Source organism: Ictalurus furcatus, chromosome 4, assembly GCF_023375685.1.
Source record: "Ictalurus furcatus strain D&B chromosome 4, Billie_1.0, whole genome shotgun sequence".
NCBI lineage: Eukaryota > Metazoa > Chordata > Actinopteri > Siluriformes > Ictaluridae > Ictalurus > Ictalurus furcatus.
The window spans coordinates 150,001-170,000 of record NC_071258.1 but is presented as its reverse complement, the minus strand read 5'-3'; the positions used below and the strand labels follow the sequence as shown (position 1 = coordinate 170,000).

General features: G+C 41.0%; 1 protein-coding gene across 2 annotated transcripts in view; it reads right to left on the bottom strand.

Moving 5' to 3' along the window:
- The window catches only part of cntn5 (contactin 5), a 147,757-nt gene that overhangs the window by 40,620 nt on the left and 87,137 nt on the right, over positions 1 to 20,000 (bottom strand). For both annotated transcript variants that reach the window (XM_053622376.1, XM_053622377.1), the window contains exons 7-9: positions 14,483 to 14,686; positions 8,222 to 8,324; positions 553 to 734 (exon numbers count right to left, since the gene is read on the bottom strand). In XM_053622376.1, the coding sequence (XP_053478351.1) occupies positions 553 to 734; positions 8,222 to 8,324; positions 14,483 to 14,686 (489 nt within the window). The remainder of the gene's footprint in view (positions 1 to 552; positions 735 to 8,221; positions 8,325 to 14,482; positions 14,687 to 20,000) is intronic.

Sequence of the window (20,000 nt, the reverse complement as noted above, 5' to 3'; positions counted from 1 at the left end):
ACAAGAGAATTCAAACGATTCTTTACTTTGTCCTCTGGGGAACCCTTAAAGGTTCTGATTCATCGAATTAATGACACAATTACTAGAGATCTAAACAAACGATTTACTTTTTTTAAAAAGGTTCCCAGTAGAACCCATTAATAAAAATAGCATCTCTGATGAGCCTCTTTTTTCTAAGAGTATTTCTATTTATATTTCTACAATCTGAACTAAACAAGTTTAAAAGGAGTGAGTGTACTTCAAATCTCTCTCTCTTTCTCTCTCTCTTTCACTCTCTCTTTCACACTCTCTCTTCCTTTCTCTCTCTCTCTCTTTCACTCTGTCTCTCTCACTCTCTCTTTCTCTCTCTTTCACTCTCTCTCTCTCACTCTGTCTCTTTCTCTCTCTTTCACTCTGTCTCTCTCTCTCTCTTTCTCTCTCTTTCACTCTGTCTCTCTCTTTCACTCTCTCTCTTTCTCTCACTCTCTCTTTCACTCTCTCACTCTCTCCCTCACTCTCTCTCTCTCTTTCTCTCTCTCTCTCTCTCTCTCTCTCGGGATAAACAGTCCTTACTGTACACCTGGACGTGTCCCCTGAAGGCTGTCCCTCCTCGGGAATTGTCCGCTTTACACTCGTAACTTCCCGCATCATCCAGTTGGATGTTGGGAATCTCCAGCACGGCCTGAGACTTGCGGAGTCGAGCCTTTTTCGGAATGTTCCCGTTGATCTTCCTCCATGTGATTGTGGGAACGGGGCTGAGAGAGAGACAGATGTGTGATTAAAATCCTCTCCGTTCATGAGCAAAGAGAAAAACACGACAGAAATTTCAGCAGCAGAGTGAAGAGCACTCACCATTTCCTCTCAGATACAGAGTTAAAGCTTCAGGCCTTACTCTTTATTATTATTATTATTATTATTATTATTATTATTACTGTTCACGGTTCCTGTCCTTGGTCTTTACAGAGCCCGTCCTGCTGCTTCAGAAAGCATGCACAGTGTTCATATTAATGTTGTGTCTCTCACAGGAACAGTAATGTCCCCTGTGTTCTGTTCCTCGTCTTACTGTTGCTTCTGTCCCTGATCACATGTCTTTATAAACTATATACAAACTACTCATAGGCTCTCATTTAAAACAAAAAATGTAAAATTTTGTAAAACGTCATGCTGAAGTTAAGCTGTGATCGTGTGTGTGTTCACGAGGCTGAGAAGGTTGCGATGTGTGAGAAGTAATGCACATTTATTCAGATTATAATAAACTTACACACATTTTAAAAAATCTGTTTATGAGGAGCGTCCGCTGCACACGTCTCTGTGAACGAGCTGTTACCATAGAAACGATAACACGTGAGAGCAAGCGCATTAATTATAAATAAAGCTGTGATCTGCAGCTGCGCTACTGTCAGAGCCGCTGTTATAGAGAATTAATCAACACCTTCTGACCAATCACAGTCCAGAACTCAGCAGCAGCAGCGTGGGAATAAATCGTTATTTATTGAATAAACGGTAAATATTGTAGTTAGATGTTCAGGATCCTTTCTGATCTGCTAATGAGAACCCTCAGCCTCGGAGCTGACCGTGGCTCGTGTTGTACGGTTGTTCGAGCGGATGTAGAGATAAGAGAACAGTGTCATGCGTCCTGCGGTGTGAGGCGGATGTGTGTAACGTGACCCGAGCGTCCGGACCGTGTGAAGATAAACTGCTTTATCTGACACCATCAGTGCTGCTGCACTCTGTCGCCTCATCAGACACGTGTCACGGTGAAAAGAACGACTCTCCTCACAATCCATCAAGTGGAAACGGTCCATCTCCGAGTTTATTGTGTTCCAGCTGCGATCCTGTCCGCGCAGAGATGCGCGGATCCAGATAAGACCGCGTCGGGAAAGCAGGCGACTGCATCTGCGTGTTCGCGTTTCACTGTGGACTCAGGTGATATAGGTTATGAAAATTCAGAATCATGATATTTGTAGATTTCGGAAGGAACACGGCTTTATAAAGATCAGAATCAGAAGGATCCTATTACACATCACTCCTAACGGAATTATCTCTTCATCTGTGTGTAGTGTTCCTGCGAGGTAGCCGACTGCGGAATCTGATTTATTTTTGGTTGATCTGATATGATGTAGTGGTGCTTTTGGTGCATAATTCCATTTTTAATAAATATTCTTTTTGATTAAAGGATGGTGCGACTCTTCTGTCATTGTACTGAACGACTGACATGATTTAGATTTGGAGTAAACGCGTTTAAGTGGAGTGACCAGTCAAACAGACTAAATATAATAACTTTCATAGTGATGGATTGTGATTTCCTGTAAAAATATAAAATATTTTTAAAATCACAGACCCCTTGGCTAAGCTTCAGAGACCTCATCACCTTGATAGCCAGAGATATATCACACTATTCCATTAATGTCAGCTGGGAACGTTAATTGAACTTAAAAGATGGAGGTTAAATTGGAGCCTCTATAAACAAAGACTGTTTAGCTGGAGGTTATCTCAGTGTTTCTGAGAGTCAGGACTTGAAAATAAATGTTCTCTGCCCTAACACACCTACCACAGCTCAGAGGAAATGAGATAATTAGGCAGTTTTCTCACTGAGATCGTGAGGATTGGGTTGAACACATCTGTAAGAGAAATGATGTTGCAGCAGTTTTTCCTGAAAGTAAATTCATGTAATAATTTGTGTGGTTGTGAGATGATCTTTATATACGAGAACCAGAACCATGTGGTACAACATGTCTAAATGACCTTTGTGTCTGTGCTGATCATTATTCTCTATACAGCCAAAAGTATGTGCACCCCTGACCATCACACCCATATGTGATTCTTCCCCAAACTGTTGCCTCAAAGTTGGACGTACACAATTGTTTAGAACGTCTCTGTACGCTGTAGCTTTACAATTCCCCTTCACTGGAACTAAGAATCCCAAACACTGTTCCAGCGCGACACACAGTGCACAAAGCTCCATGAAGACGTGTGTGAAGGTTAGAAGAAGGTAGAAGAACTCGAGTGTCCTGCACAGAGCCCTGACCTCAACCCCACTGAACTCCTTTGGGATGAACTGGAAGTGGAGTCTCCTTACATCAACATCAGCACCTGACCTCAACCTCACTGACGCTCTTGTAGCTGAATGATCACTAATCCCCACAGCCACGCCCCAAAATCCCAAATTCACACTCACAAATCCCCACAGCCACGCCCCAAAATCTAGAGGAAAGCCTTCCCAGAAGAGTGGAGCGCATTATAACAGCAAACACGGGGGGAATAAATCTGGAATGAGATGTTCACCAAACACACATGGGTGTGACGGTCAGGGGTGCACATACTTTTGGCCAAATAGTGTACATCATTGGTGTAGTAGTGAGAGCTGATTATGGAGAACAATACTGGGACAGAACTTTGTGGTGAAACCTGAAACAGCTCTAACAGTCCTGCAAAGTGTTTAAAAGGTGTATAATGTCACTGCTTCAGCTTTAAAAGCTTAAAGTGGACGACAGAAAAGCGGCACTAAAAGCCCATTCCACACCTGTGACCACTTTACTGCTGATAAACACGCCAGAGACTTAAACTCAACACCTCAAACACACACTGACTGCATGTTAAAGACAATTCACACACACACACACACTGTTCTGAGCCCAAACCTGTTTAAAGTGACATATTATAAGAATAATAGTGCGACAAATAACTGAGGTTTAAATAAAGATGATTGATTGTGATGTTTTAATGTGGATGATGAATTGTAAAGGACTTTGTGTGATGATTTTCTCACAGTTCAGATGCTCAATTCAGAGAAAATAACGACTACAAACTGAAGGATGACGACAGGATTCAGGTTCTGAATCAGAAGCTGTGCTCTTTTATACAAAATAATTGATCAATTTCACATTTCAGATAAAATGAGGAGAGCAGCTTTGTGATAAACAGATTCCACACAACAGAAGAGCATTTTATTTTTGGACCGTTCACGTCGCCACAGAGATTTTTATGTAAGTCTCGCAGTAAAACTGAAAAACTACACTATAAAGAAGAGTGAAAAAGGAATAGAAAATTTAAATCTCATTTCAGAGTTTAGGATTATATTAGTACAGATCCACGCTGCTTATGTTTCATACGCACTCGTATCTGTTAAAGATGAGAAATCACATGTTCTGTTTTCATCGACTTTAAATGTGTGAAGCTCAAAAATCTCAAATATGACGCATAAAAAGAGAAACGTGTGAAAATAGAGTTTAATCATTTCATTCGTTTTCATAGTGAGAACTCTCGGCAAAATGAACAAAATAAGGCTCTAAAAATCAAACCGATTCGCTGCAGGCTGTAACTTTTAATGTTGTTAAAATAAGGGCCTCATCATGTGCACTTCATGCGCACTACTCTGAGTGCTTTCCTCCCTCCTGGCGTTTGGCTCACGTTGACCAGCTCCATTTGTCACTGAGGGATTTCTGGCCAAACAGGGATAATGGAGATTAAAAGCATTCGCAGAACAAATGAAGCCTGGTGAGTAAAGAGCTTTTTCCCCTCTCCCCTGTGCTCTCTCTCTGTTCTTTATCTCTCAGTTCATCCTGATCTATTCAACAAGAGGAATCTGAAGAAAAAACTGGACTATTGCACCGCACTACTCCTAGATCTCCCGGCAGCTCCATCAAACCCCGTCAGATGATTCAGAATGCAGCAGCACGCCTCGTCTTCACCCAGCCCAAGAGAACCCATGTCACACCCCTCTTCATCTCCCTCCACTGGCTTCCTGTAGCCGCCCGCATCAAATTCAAGGCCTTGATGCTCACGACCTTGTCTGGAACAGCGCCCTCCTACCTCCACACTCTCCTCGAGGTTTATGTTCCCTCACGCAACCTGCGTAATCACGCAATCAGGTAACGACCGACGCCAAGTAGAGTGCCTAATCAGCGTGGCACGAGGTCCCTTTCCTCTTCCAACCTCAATCCAGACAGCAGAATCCATCACTATCTTCAAACAACAGCTAAAGGCCCACCTCTGCCCTGAACACTTAACTAATCCTTAACTTACTCCCCAGTTTTAGAATTTTAGCACTTCTGGTTCCATCGTCCCCAAGTCAGTGGGGTTTTCGGTTAAATGTCTGAAATAAGGTCTGTGGTCAACACAAGCTCAAGATATTTTCACGTTTTATTCTAGGACATAAAATACATCAGAAATACATCAGTAATACATCAATAATACCCCACTCCTGATTTTGTAAAGCTTTTATGTGACTTGAAAAAGACGGTTGATAATATTTGTGTAAACAGGACTGTAGAGACTGTCGAGGACGTTAAACTTCATCACGCCAAACAGGAAACTCCTCTACTACAGCCAGCCGTGTTTATACTCACGCTCTTGCAAACTATTCCAACTCAAACTTTAAACTTGTAGATTTATCAGTTTATAGTATTTTCCCATTGTAGTGTTTGTTAAATAAAGATGGAAAGAGTTGGAAGCCAGTGGAAAAATACTATTGGATTTTTGTTGAGGGAACCAAGGTGATGCTAACGTCAGGATTGGTCTCCAAAAATACATCATCCCTGCAGCACTCTATACGCTGTGTGTTTACGCTACTAAAATATAACAACTGGACCAAGTGACAGAGTTTTAATATAGATTTCAAAATTTAAACTTACATTCACGGTAAATAAAAGGCCTCCATGATTCTGTTTAAAGTGAACAACGCTGCGCTGAGCAGGAGATAAAGAGCATTTACACCATTTTATTTTCTTTCTATTTTGTTTAGGAGGAATTCTTCATGTGGATGTTTTATACAGTATGATCACGAACACCAACACGAACACGGGAACATCGAACGTCGCTCAGAGACACGGGTTCTGTAACAGAACAAACTTCCTAAACCTCCAACCAGCTGTTTCTATATCAACCAGCAAAATGTACAGAGATGTAGAGAGTAGAGAGATGGAGAGAGTAGAGAGATGGAGAGAGAGAAAAGTAGAGAGATGGAGAGAGTAGAGAGATGGAGAGAGTAGAGAGATGGAGAGAGAGAAAAGTAGAGAGATGTAGAGAGTAGAGAGATGGAGAGAGAGAAAAGTAGAGAGATGGAGAGAGAGAAAAGTAGAGAGATGGAGAGAGTAGAGAGATGGAGAGAGAGTAAAGTAGAGAGATGGAGAGAGTAGAGAGATGGAGAGAGAGAAAAGTAGAGAGATGTAGAGAGTAGAGAGATGTAGAGAGTAGAGAGATGGAGAGAGAGAAAAGTAGAGAGATGGAGAGAGTAGAGAGATGGAGAGAGTAGAGAGATGGAGAGAGAGAAAAGTAGAGAGATGGAGAGAGTAGAGAGATGGAGAGAGTAGAGAGATGGAGAGAGAGTAAAGTAGAGAGATGGAGAGAGAGTAAAGTAGAGAGATGGAGAGAGTAGAGAGATGGAGAGAGAGAAAAGTAGAGAGATGGAGAGAGTAGAGAGATGGAGAGAGAGTAAAGTAGAGAGATGGAGAGAGTAGAGAGATGGAGAGAGAGAAAAGTAGAGAGATGGAGAGAGTAGAGAGATGGAGAGAGAGTAAAGTAGAGAGATGGAGAGAGTAGAGAGATGGAGAGAGAGTAAAGTAGAGAGATGGAGAGAGTAGAGAGATGGAGAGAGAGTAAAGTAGAGAGATGGAGAGAGTAGAGAGATGGAGAGAGAGTAAAGTAGAGAGATGGAGAGAGTAGAGAGATGGAGAGAGAGTAAAGTAGAGAGATGGAGAGAGTAGAGAGATGGAGAGAGAGTAAAGTAGAGAGATGGAGAGAGTAGAGAGATGGAGAGAGAGAAAAGTAGAGAGATGGAGAGAGTAGAGAGATGGAGAGAGTAGAGAGATGGAGAGAGAGTAAAGTAGAGAGATGGAGAGAGAGTAAAGTAGAGAGATGGAGAGAGTAGAGAGATGGAGAGAGAGAAAAGTAGAGAGATGGAGAGAGTAGAGAGATGGAGAGAGTAGAGAGATGGAGAGAGAGAAAAGTAGAGAGATGGAGAGAGTAGAGAGATGGAGAGAGAGTAAAGTAGAGAGATGGAGAGAGTAGAGAGATGGAGAGAGAGAAAAGTAGAGAGATGGAGAGAGTAGAGAGATGGAGAGAGAGTAAAGTAGAGAGATGGAGAGAGAGTAAAATAGAGAGATGGAGAGAGTAGAGAGATGGAGAGAGAGTAAAGTAGAGAGATGGAGAGAGTAGAGAGATGGAGAGAGAGTAAAGTAGAGAGATGGAGAGAGTAGAGAGATGGAGAGAGAGAAAAGTAGAGAGATGGAGAGAGTAGAGAGATGGAGAGAGTAGAGAGATGGAGAGAGAGAAAAGTAGAGAGATGGAGAGAGTAGAGAGATGGAGAGAGAGTAAAGTAGAGAGATGGAGAGAGTAGAGAGATGGAGAGAGAGAAAAGTAGAGAGATGGAGAGAGTAGAGAGATGGAGAGAGAGTAAAGTAGAGAGATGGAGAGAGAGTAAAGTAGAGAGATGGAGAGAGTAGAGAGATGGAGAGAGAGTAAAGTAGAGAGATGGAGAGAGTAGAGAGATGGAGAGAGAGTAAAGTAGAGAGATGGAGAGAGTAGAGAGATGGAGAGAGAGTAAAATGGAGAGATGGAGAGAGTAGAGAGATGGAGAGAGAGTAAAATGGAGAGATGGAGAGAGTAGAGAGATGGAGAGAGAGTAAAATGGAGAGATGGAGAGAGTAGAGAGATGGAGAGAGAGTAAAATGGAGAGATGGAGAGAGAGTAAAATAGAGAGATGGAGAGAGAGAGTAAAGTAGAGAGATGGAGAGAGAGTAAAATGGAGAGATGGAGAGAGTAGAGAGATGGAGAGAGAGTAAAATGGAGAGATGGAGAGAGTAGAGAGATGGAGAGAGAGTAAAATGGCGAGATGGAGAGAGTAGAGAGATGGAGAGAGAGTAAAATGGAGAGATGGAGAGAGTAGAGAGATGGAGAGAGAGTAAAGTAGAGAGATGGAGAGAGTAGAGAGATGGAGAGAGAGTAAAATGGAGAGATGGAGAGAGTAGAGAGATGGAGAGAGAGTAAAGTAGAGAGATGGAGAGAGAGTAAAATGGAGAGATGGAGAGAGTAGAGAGATGGAGAGAGAGTAAAGTAGAGAGATGGAGAGAGAGTAAAATGGAGAGATGGAGAGAGTAGAGAGATGGAGAGAGAGTAAAGTAGAGAGATGGAGAGAGAGTAAAATGGAGAGATGGAGAGAGTAGAGAGATGGAGAGAGTAGAGAGATGGAGAGAGAGTAAAGTAGAGAGATGGAGAGAGTAGAGAGATGGAGAGAGAAACTTACTTCCCAAGAGCGAAACACTCGAGTCGCACCGTCGCTCCTTTAGCAGCCAGGACTGTAGGAAGGAAGTGCACCTCAATTTTGGGCTCATATTCCCCCATTACACCTAGAAAACACACACACACACACACACACACACACACACACACACACACACACACACACACACCCATTGATAATCAGAGTTTATTCTGAGCTTCATCTCCATTACAGTTGACACGTCTCTCTTCCTGTCCTCTTTTCCAGCACTTAGTGGAGGTGAAATGTGCAGGAAAAGCAGACATGAAGACGGATTGTGAGTTTCTGCCTGGTGGCGTCTGCACTGATGATTTCCTTCCTCTGGTCTTAACCTTCCTTTGTTTATTAATGTCTGTATTCTGTTAATGAGGCCTGTGCGTCTATCTCCTGTGAGAGATGACGTCAGAGGACACTGAGAATTTTTCACATTTAGAGAAAAGTCTGCCACTGGGGAGCTTTTTATTATTATTATTATTATTATTATTATTATTAGTAGTAGTAGTAGTAGTAGTAGTAGTAATAATAGTACATTTGCCTCATGTGAACAGCACACGGTTGAGTTCCTGTGTGTAAGCCTCCGGTTTTAAAGCTTAAAGACATGTAAAGTTATTTTATTCATGCAGGACGTCAGTTTATTCCTGCAGTCAGACTGATTTAGACTGAAATTGTAAAGAAATTGAATTTCTCATGCGGCCTGTAAAGCGTGCACAAGAAATGTGAAAACTGCTTCAGTCTTTCTTTTCTGAACTCCTTTTCAATTTCAATCTCCTGCATTTACAGCTCCCGAGCTGCCCTCTGTGTATAATCCATTTCCAACATTTTACTATTTTATATTCTGCCTGTATAATATTTAATGTGTGGAGAAGCTGACATTGATAGGAAAACGTCTCGGCTGGCTGAGCTGAAACAAACAGGATGTCGCAATGCCTAGTTTCAAATCCCAATTTAATCCATTTATTAAGATTACAATGAGCTAGTTTGATGCAAAGCAATTTTCCTTTTCTTTTGTTGTGCCATGCGGCTTAATTATCTGATAAAAGTCCAGGCCTCCATCAACAGCTCTAAGCTTTTAAAATTTTTGCAGCTAGTAAAAAAAAAACAAAAAAGAAAACAAAAAACATTATACCATCACTGGGCTTTATATCTATTTTCTAACAATTAAACCAATTCAAAAGGAAAACAGACTGCATCCACGCTGGGAAACGAATGTGTTTGTGAAGTGAAAGTGAGCAAGTGGTAAATATAGTGAGCAAATATTGTATAAATTACTGAATTGATATTTCCCTTTACATTTACAATTCAATATGTAGGAAGCGGTTTTCAGCCCTGATGATTATCTCATGAGTATTATACTGTAACTGAGAGGATCCAAAAGCTGTTCCATTCTAAAATTAAATATAATTACAAATCATTATACAGAGTTATTATTAAAGGAGAAAGATAGATTGATATTCATATCACATTTTAAATGAAAGATGCAAACCAAAACCAAACTTATATTTGGATCTTTTTACTATTAATATTTGAAATTACAATTTTTTTGAATATGAAGAAACATCTGTGAAACACCAAGAGCATTTTCACACTCAGTCATCATGCAGGAAGACCTACGAACATGGAGCTGTTCTTCAGCCGTGCAGGCCGACACCAAACCACAAATCTGAGCTAATCACAGAGCTCCAGTCCTGGGAGTCTGGTTTTATATATCAGTAACCATAATGACACTTTCCCCGGGATCAGGACATTACTCGATGTGCAGCGCAGCGCGGAGAGCTTCCACACACAATGCAGACCACACCACGCTCATGTGGAGGTGAACCTCAGACCACTGATTTCAAGGGGACCAGGGCTCAAGTTTTCACACTTCACCAAACTGTCAGTACAAACAGCAGCGAGTGTGAAAAAAGCAAAAATGGGAAAACGACTTAAATGTCTCGTTGCTTTAAATGACATATCTTTCTCGTCCTTATTTTGTACTGAAGGTGTGTAAACTTTCTGCACTCAGCGTTTCAGTGTATTTTTGTTCTCTTGTCTGAATTTATAACGTCAGACTGCATCATTTTTAAAGATATTGAGAAAGTGGTCCATCTTATAATTCATATTTACAGTAAGCTGATAACAGTCAGTGAAGAAAAGTCCTCTTAGAAAGGAAAGTTTTGCAATTTAAAGAAATATATTGTTATTTTGGAATTCCTAGAGGAGAAGAAGAGCTGTGTGGCTGTGGATCAGGTGGTAGAGCGGGTTGTCCACTAATCAAAGGGTTGGCGGTTCGATTCCTGGCCCACATGACTCCACATGTCCCTGGGAAAGACACTGAACCCCCGATGGCAAGTTAGAGCCTTGCATGTCAGCTCTGCTTCCATTGGTGAGTGTGTGAGTGTGTGAATGAGAACCAGTGTAAAGCACTTTTGAACCATTAAGGTTAAAAAAGCGCTGTATAAGTGCAGACCAAGAAGAGATCTTTTTTCATTCACTGCAAAATAAACAGCCTCATTATGTGTGATTCAGCAGTAAGAACCCTGAGAGGAACGTCTCCCTGAGTGAGTGATGAATGATGAAGGCCAGCAGCGTGGTTGACCTTAGCTTCAATCCTGACAGACGTAATGACCCGATAAGAATCGGAGCCGATTGTAAGAGACAGGAGATCACAGGACCTGCAAGAGGTTTTAGCAAAGTCCTGAATTCGAGAGCTGAAGGATTCTTAAAGAATTATTGTTGTTTCTGCAGCACTTTTCTGTAGGATGATAAATCAGATGACAGGAGCGATGGTGCGATGAAGATCCAGTACCTACCCTGAGGTGCAGACATCTGATTAAGATCGTCTCAGAAGTGGAAGGACAGAGGTGAAGCTGCTCTGCTCAGAGACTTATGCAGCTCTAATTTACATTCCAGCTGACGGAGAGAAGCAGATTTAAAATAAAACTGCACTGTCCTGGGTCTCCTGTGTCCCTGCTCTACAAGAGTTATAACTCCAGCGCAGACTAATTAATTAAAAAGTTGTAGCTGTAGCCGGATTAATTGTGAAAGGTGTCTGTGGAGGGCGATACACCTGGCCTTGCTTGTAAGCATTTCTGAAGATGAATGTTGTTGTTGATGCCCTTTTTAAGCCAAACTCTTTTCTCTCTGTTCCAGCAACTAATCCAGAGAACTCATAACAAATGATGATCTCAGATGCTTTTACAAAGAAGCAGCAAAGCTGGAGATCAGCAGAAATAAATTCTCTGTCAGTGGCACAAACAACATAAACACCGAGCAGTGAATGATCGTCAATGTCTGCGCTTAATGTTGAAACACTTCGACCCAAAAACAAGACAAAAAGACAAGACCTGTGCAGCTGCACTACTGTCAGAGCCGCTGTTATAGAAATCTAATCAACACCTTCTGACCAATCACAATGCAGAACTCAACATCGCTGTAGTGTAAAACTATTAGAGATAACACATTTAATTCTTTTTAATGCCTTTTTCTGGTGTTGTCTGCTACAGCGCCCCCTAGCTACAACAACATGGAGCTGATTTTCTACGTGTTTGAGCACTAGTGTGTGACGTTTAAGGAATGAATCAGACTAAACACGAAGAACACAAAAAACCTAAGCTTCCAGTAGCATTTAATTTGACTTTGCAGCAAGGTCATCGAGGTGAATAAACTGAAAGAGGGTGGTGCTTCTGTTTTCTAAAAATTTGAAACCCTACAACTGAGGAGTTCCCTTTCACAAAAACCCCTTTAAAGAAAGAAGAACCAGTAACCATTTGAAGAATCCTTGAGAAATAAATTTATGTAAGACTGTACGATTACATTGCTGAAGTCACATGACCCCATCCCACCAATTATCATCTTATCACAAAAGAACTAATACACTCAGAACACCTAAAAGTTCTTTAGCTTGTCCCTCTGGAGGAACCCATTATGTTGAACCCTACAACGGAGACCACACCTCCAAGAAGATAAGAACCCTTACCGATCCACAGAACCCATGAGGAACCCTTAGATCCACCAGTGTAGTGTAGTGAGGGAGAACTCTGGAATAACTCCAGCGTTATAGTGAGAAAAATAAGGAGCGGTTGGTGCTTTGAGTTTATTGGTGCCAAAGTCATTTTCAGCGTTTTTAGGCCGCTGATGTTACGAAGGTTCCACACAGAACGGCTGCCAGTAGGATAATGCATGTTCTGGGCTGCAGGACAGATAAAGACTCCCATCAGCTATGTTTGTTTTTCCGGGTGAGTAACTTTTCCTGAAGCTGCTCACAAAAAAAGAAGAAAATGTATGTGCTGTTCTCTGACACGTTGCCTGAGAGGCTGTTTACACAAGGACATTTAGCACGTCACCAACCTGTGGCTCAAACACATCCGTCTGGTTTCCTCTTCTCCATCTCTCCCTTCTTTTTTTAATGAGAAGCACAAATCAAGTTCAGCATGCTAATGTGCTAAGCACTCAGTGTCTTCCAGGCAACAAGGTCATTTGAATCCTGCAGTCAATAAGGAGGTTTGGTGTGTGTGTGTGAGTGTGTGTGAGTGTGTGTGTGTGTGTGTGTATGTGTGTGTGTGTCACAATCCCCGGTGACCTCCAGACATCACTGATTGTCTCTTTCCATCAAGGTTCTTTCAGACGAGCTGCACAGAGATGGAGGACGCCGATGTCTGACTTTGAGCTACAGGTGATGTGGCTCGTCTGTGTAGTCACATGGAAGAAAACGGCCTGAAGCTTCAGTGTGAGAGACTTCCGTTCTCCCGATCGGCCCCAGGGAGGACACTATAAAAAGATCCAAGGCCCGTTCATGAACAGGACCAGTGATTCGATTAATTTTGCTGTAGAACATGATTTCCCTGGTGACCACTCACGCTGGAGTGCATCGTAAGCAGACACAGAAGCCCTAAAGCTAAGGATAAAGATAAAGATAAAGATAAAGCACATCTCTGTGAAGAAAGGCAAGAAAATGCTTCTTCAACTGATGCTTTTCATACTTCAGTTTTCTTTCAACGGTAATAAACATTTTCACACATTATGTAGAGAAAAGAAGGTGAAACGGCTTTGGTTTGATTTATTATTTCTAAAATGCATTATATAAGCTTTTAGAGTTCTGTTTGTGCAGCACAAATGTCCCGACATCCACAAAAACACCAGCACTATGAGGACAAAGAGCTTTCCACTGCCTTTCTCACTGTATATCCATAGAAACATGGGTTCCTCAAGGGTTCTGGAGAACCTGTGAAACATATATTAGTTGCTGTAGTAAGTCTGGTGAGCTCCTTCAGCTAAATAATTTATGTGATTAGATAAACTGAAACAGAGGATCTAAAATAGTAGCTGCACTGTGCTGTGTTTAGAAACCTAGAGTCGCTGAACTGCAGCAATTTTCTTCACATGTTGATGGACTCAGATACTCGGTATTTTTCTACTCTGCCTTCTTTAGGCAACAAAATCAGCGTAAGTTTCTACTGATTGTTATGTTTATGTTATTTCCATATTTAACCCTTTGACACCATGCTTTCTGTTCAGAGGTGTTTCATCATGTTCATTAATTAGTAAAATTCAATAGCAAAGAGAAATTAGGAAGTGCTACAGTAGCGGAGTGTTAGCTGAATGTTAGCTGAATGCTAGCTGAGTGTTAGCTGAGTGTTAGCTGAGTGTTAGCTGAATGTTAGCTGAATGTTAGCTGAATGCTAGCTGAGTGTTAGCTGAGTGTTAGCTGAATGTTAGCTGAATGTTAGCTGAATGCTAGCTGAGTGTTAGCTGAGTGTTAGCTGAGTGTTAGCTGAATGTTAGCTGAATGCTAGCTGAGTGTTAGCTGAGTGTTAGCTGAGTGTTAGCTGAATGTTAGCTGAAAGTTAGCTGAGTGTTAAATGAGTGTTAGCTGAATGTTAGCTGAATGTTAGCTGAATGCTAGCTGAGTGTTAGCTGAGTGTTAGCTGAGTGTTAGCTGAATGTTAGCTGAAAGTTAGCTGAGTGTTAAATGAGTGTTAGCTGAATGTTAGCTGAATGCTAGCTGAGTGTTAGCTGAATGTTAGCTGAGTGTTAAATGAGTGTTAGCTAAGTGTTAGCTGAGTGTTAGCTGAGTGTTAGCATGTGTGTGGTCACTGTAGTCTTTCCGAGCGAGAATAAACTGTAACCTTTTCTCAGAAACTTGACCTGGAGTAGAGTGGCACAATGATAAGACATTTCTGATTTCTATTAATCATAAAGTACTGGCTGTATATTTGTGTGTGTGTGTGTGTGTGTGTGTGTGTGTGTGTGTGTGTTTGATCTCACCATCTGTTCGGAGTGTCAGTGGAGTAGGAGGACTCAGGACCCGGGCGTTGGTCACCGTGTTCTTTACCAGGCAGATGTAGCTCCCCACGTCCGAGGGCTGTACCTTGGAGATGTACAGGTTCCCCGTCTGCTGCGAGATGAAGCGTCGGCTGTCCTCAGCCACAAAAGATGGAAACTCGTTGAACACCCAGCTGTAGATGATCTCTAAAGATGGACAGTCAGAGTGCAGGTGAGATGGATGAGTACACCCCAAGGAGAACCTCACTGTCCTCTACCAGACTCTGGGTTTCCTGATTACAGCAGGGCTTTTAAATAATTCATCCTGAACCTAGCAGTGTGTGACTGTAATGTGTTAGATTATAATGTTTCAATCTTCTCTTTTTGTTCTTTTCTGTCTTCTGTGAGTATTACTGCAGCACTGTAAATAACCACTGGATCTTAAATGGAATGAAATAAAGGTGATGTAGCCCAGAGAGCACTGTGTTCTGGCTTTACTTGTACTGAGGTAACACTAAAGCACAAGCCAGAGAGAAATGTTCAGGTCTGAGTGACTTTCACACATGAAACATTAAAAAGCCCCACAGGATGTAAACATGGATGTCATAAGCACACGGCTGAAAAAGTACAGGGCACGAACGAAACCAACAGAGTGTGCAGCGTACAGCCACGACATTCTTCACGCTCTCTGTGAAGAAACATCAAAACGCGAGAAAACAAATAACTTGGAAAGACATTTAACACATGTTTAATCCGAAGAGAAAGTTAATAACATTCATAACTAACGTGTCCCGAAATATAATTTCATTTAAAATGATTCTAGACAAACTGAGACGATAACGTGTTTTGAGGGCTACCAGCTAGTGCCACGCCCATCAAGAGGTGCCACGCCCCTTCGAGAGGTGCCACGCCCGTCGAGAGGTGCCATGTCATAGCAATATAACAAAAAATACAGAATTATATAAAATACAAAAGGAAGTAAATAAAATACTATAAGTTTAAATATATTTCTATTCGTTTTGTTATTGTTTTTTTACTGACCACCATATTGTAATAAACAGTCAAGTTGAGTTCTGTATCTCAATAATATCTCAATAATATTTCAATAATATGCCCACAATTTCAATTTATTTATTGATTGATTGTTAAAGAATGATACATCATCTTTTAATCCATTAATGTTGTGAAATTAGTTCCTGTTATCACTTATGTTATAGCAGCTATAAACACTCCTTCTCTCACATCCCTCTCTTTATCCTCTCTCTATTCTCTCTCTCTTCCCTCTCTTTATTCTCTCTCTCTATTCACTCTCTTTATTCCTTCTCTTTATTCTCTCTCTTTATTCTCTCTCTCTATTCACTCTCTTTATTCCTTCTCTTTATTCTCTCTCTTTATTCCTTCTCTTTATTGTCTCTCTCTCTATTCACTCTCTTTATTCCTTCTCTTTATTCTCTCTTTTTATTCTCTCTCTCTATTCACTCTCTTTATTCCTTCTCTTTATTCTCTCTTTTTATTCTCTCTCTCTATTCACTCTCTTTATTCCTTCTCTTTATTGTCTCTCTCTCTTTATTCTCTCTTTTTATTCTCTCTCTATATATTCTCTCTCTTTATTCCCTCTCTCTCGGTATTCTCTTTATTCTCTCTCTCTTCCCTCTCTTTATTCTCTCTCTTTATTCTCTCTCTCTTCCCTCTCTTTATTCTCTCTCTTCAAGTTAATGTTTTGGTCTTCCGCACTGAGGATGTTAACAGGAAGTAACGCATAATTTTAGTCGACACGGGGATTTTGAAAGTTCTCTTCACCAACATTAACACAGATGCATTAATTTCTGACCATCAAAATATCAACTGGAGGAGAAAAGAAAAAAATACTTAGGGACACAGTGATGTTCTACCACAAAATTCTTCTTGTGTGTGTGTGTGTGTGTGTGTGTGTGTGTGTGTGTGGTAAAACAGTGATGTTGTGATGGATTACAGCTATTATCATTTGCCTGTAAGGTTAATTACTATTTGGGTGTGTTCTGAAAGTGAGGAGCTGAATGAAATTTATTTTAGGACTCATAAATATACTTGGAGGTTAATTTGTCATTCGTTTGCTGGAATAGCCTGTAGGAGGGTTCAGGCCCATTAACAAAATGATTGTAAAAAATAAAGTGGCAAAGTAATTGAAAATAATTTGGACTCACTGAGATGTAAACAGGATATTATTCTCACTTTTATTTGTCTGACACGACGAAGAAACTCGGATGGAGACATGCTGGAGTTTGAAGAATCTGAGAGCTGAAAGTCAGTGTGATCTTATAAAAAGTTTAAATCCTTTTTTTTTATACCAAACTGATTTGTGATCTCTTGCTGCTGCACGTGTGACTGCGCTGATTGTTCCTCTTAAACTGAATGAAAATGCATATTTACTGCAGAAGTATGCACAAAGCATTTTATTCTGAACACCAGATGAATATTTATCTCTGAATGAATGGCAGGCTGGAGGAGAGTCCTGCTGTGATGAGACATTACAATCACAGAGCAATAATGAATGATAATTGTACTTTCGCGAGTCCCAGTTCTCTGTTTCTGAGAGAATAAGTGAACTCCACAACGTCTTGAGTTCACAAGATCCAGAGTCATAGACCAGTGTGAATCATTGTTCATGGCATTCGCTGTTGATGGCACTTGTGAAGGGGTTTTGTTTATGAGATAAATATTCATTGTTTATTCAGGTGACATTGGGTCCTGTGTCTGAGAAATTGAATGTGAAAGTTGTAAAAGGGCCGCAGTTTCTCAGATTAATCACAGCCCAGACGAAGCGGCACCTGGACGTCTGACAACACTCGATATGCAAAGGAAACCAATGGTGTATGAAATTCATGCAATCATTGTACAGCAAATAAATCAGTCTGCCAGGAGAAAAATACTCATTTAGTGCCTTGGATCAGCACTGTCTAACCTCAGTACAGGACGAGTGGCATTCATTACAGCGTGGAGATTCTCTTCTCTGAAGTACATTCACGTTACAAGCTTCTTTGAACATTTATGATTTTTTTGCTGAGATTGGATCTATCTTGATGGTTCACAAAGAACAACACACAAGACAAGTGACATTCATCTGTCTGTAATGTCAGTAGATACTGATTCATGCATAGGAATAACATTCATGAAATGTATCAGTCAGGATTTAGATCTCATCATAGCACAGAGACAGCGTTAGTTATAGTAGTAAATGACCCACTATAGCATCCAAACATCCTAGTTCACCACAAGACTCTATACCTGTGAGTCTCTAGATCTGCTCCTTTACCTAAGAAAAAAATTATTCACAAAAAGCTTGAGTAAACAAACATATTTTCAGTCTGGACTTAAACACTGAGACTGTGTCTGAGTCCCGAACACTAATTGGAAGACTGTTCCATAACTGTGGGGCTTTGTAAGAGAAAGCTCTCCCCCCTGCTGTAGCCTTCACTATTCCAGGTACCAACAAATAGCCTGCACCCTTTGATGGAAGTAGGCGTGCTGGATCATAATCACGATTCTGATCAGGGTTGTGTCTCCTTGCGTGTTACTTGATCTTGGTATAGTTTTTAATACCATTGATCATACTATTCTCCTTGGCAGACTAGAAAATGTTGGTGGCATTAAAGCCTCTAGTATAATTTTTTTTTTTTTTTACGTGTACGCTAGCGTGTGTGCACAGTCATACACATAGCCCTGCAAAGTAAACTCCATTTGACACGTACGCATACACAGGTGGTCGACGTATGCACATTACGATAACTTGCACTACCCCTCCTGGCCTACAAGAGGCAGTACGAGCAGTAAAGCAGGTCTTTTGTTGTGAAGGACGACAATGAAGAAAAATCACAACAACATAAAGAACAATGCTTGGGTAATTTCTCGCCATGATTAGCGCCCGTATACACATCCTTATACTCTTTAAGGCTAGAATTATACACATGCAGGTACTTTCTAACCTGCACTCATTTCCATCTCTTCCATTTATTCCTCTACCTTAACAATCAATGGCCCTGGGTTACTGTTGCCACCTTGTGGAACAACTAAATAGTGCAAAAGAATTAAATGCGTATGTGCGACCTGTGCTTACAAAGTACACGCGATTAGAAAAATCGGGTGGTGCGCGTACAGTACACTGTCAATAGAATACGTGTAAAAAGTGAAGCACACTTTCTGCTTTAGGGACCGGCCCTCTCCTGCCTCAGGTCTTATTTGACCGATCGTTATCAGTTCGTAGATGTAAATGGAGACTTCTCTATGCATACTGAGGTAAAGTTTGGTGTTCCACAAGGTTCTGTTTTAGGCCCACTGTTTTTTACTTTATATATGCTACCTCTGGGTCAAATTATTCGCAAACATGGAATTATCTTCCACTGTTATGCTGATGATACACAGCTGTATGTTTCAGTAAAGCCAGACGACAGACAGCAGCTTAGTAAAGTTGAGGAATGTGTAAAGGACATTAGACGTTGGATGATTATTAACTTCCTCTTACCTAATTCTGATAAGACAGAAGAACTTGTACTAGGACCACGTGTAGCTAGAAGTAATCTTTCTGATCTCACAGTAACTCTGGATGGACTTTCTGTTTCATCATGTGCAGCAGTAAAAGACCTTGGAGTGATTATTGACTCCAGTCTATCATCTCATGCTCATGTAAATAATGTTACTAGGATAGTCTTCTTTCATCTCAGAAATATTTCTAAGATAAGAAATATAATGTCACTACACGATGTTCTAGTAGGAGCATAAACAAGCTCCAGTTAGTCCAGAATGAAGCAGTCAGAGTCTTTACTAGAACCAGAAGTTACAACCACATCACCCTGATCTTATCCACACTGCACTGGCTCCCAGTGAAATTTTGCATTAATTAAAAAATACTACTACTGACCTACCAACCACTGAATGGTCTCACCCTGCAGTACTGGAGCTTTAATTTCATCATCTTTCCACTAAATATAGTCATTGCTGGTACTGGCCCCCACTGGGTGGCAATGACAGTGAAACATCAGCTCCATTGATTTAGACCTCTTAAGTGGAGTAGAAGGGAGAGGGTGGGTGCAGCAGAGGGACATCTGGAGACACAGTAGCTGCGTTTATGTGGACAACAATAATCCACTCTTAATCCGATTAAGACCATACTCTAATTAAGAAACTACCATGTAAACAGCAATTTGTACTTACCTTAATCTAATTAAGGTCATAATCGAAGTAAGCAATAATCTAATTAAGACAGGTGGAGTACTCCTGTTTTAGTGGCATTATGGACGTCTATTACAGACATGTGAACACCTTAATCACATTATGAACATTGTGTGAGAGTTTTCACCGCATTTTGCGACAGGACACGATCACACACGGCAGTCTTACGTTTTACAGCGAACAAGAGAGTTCGGCTGTGTCCCAAACCGCATACTTTCCTACTATAGGCCTGTAGTGGGGAAAAATACATGTATCTCGGCTACTATATAGACGGTAACTATGCGATTTGGGACACACCCACCGCTTCAGGCAGTTG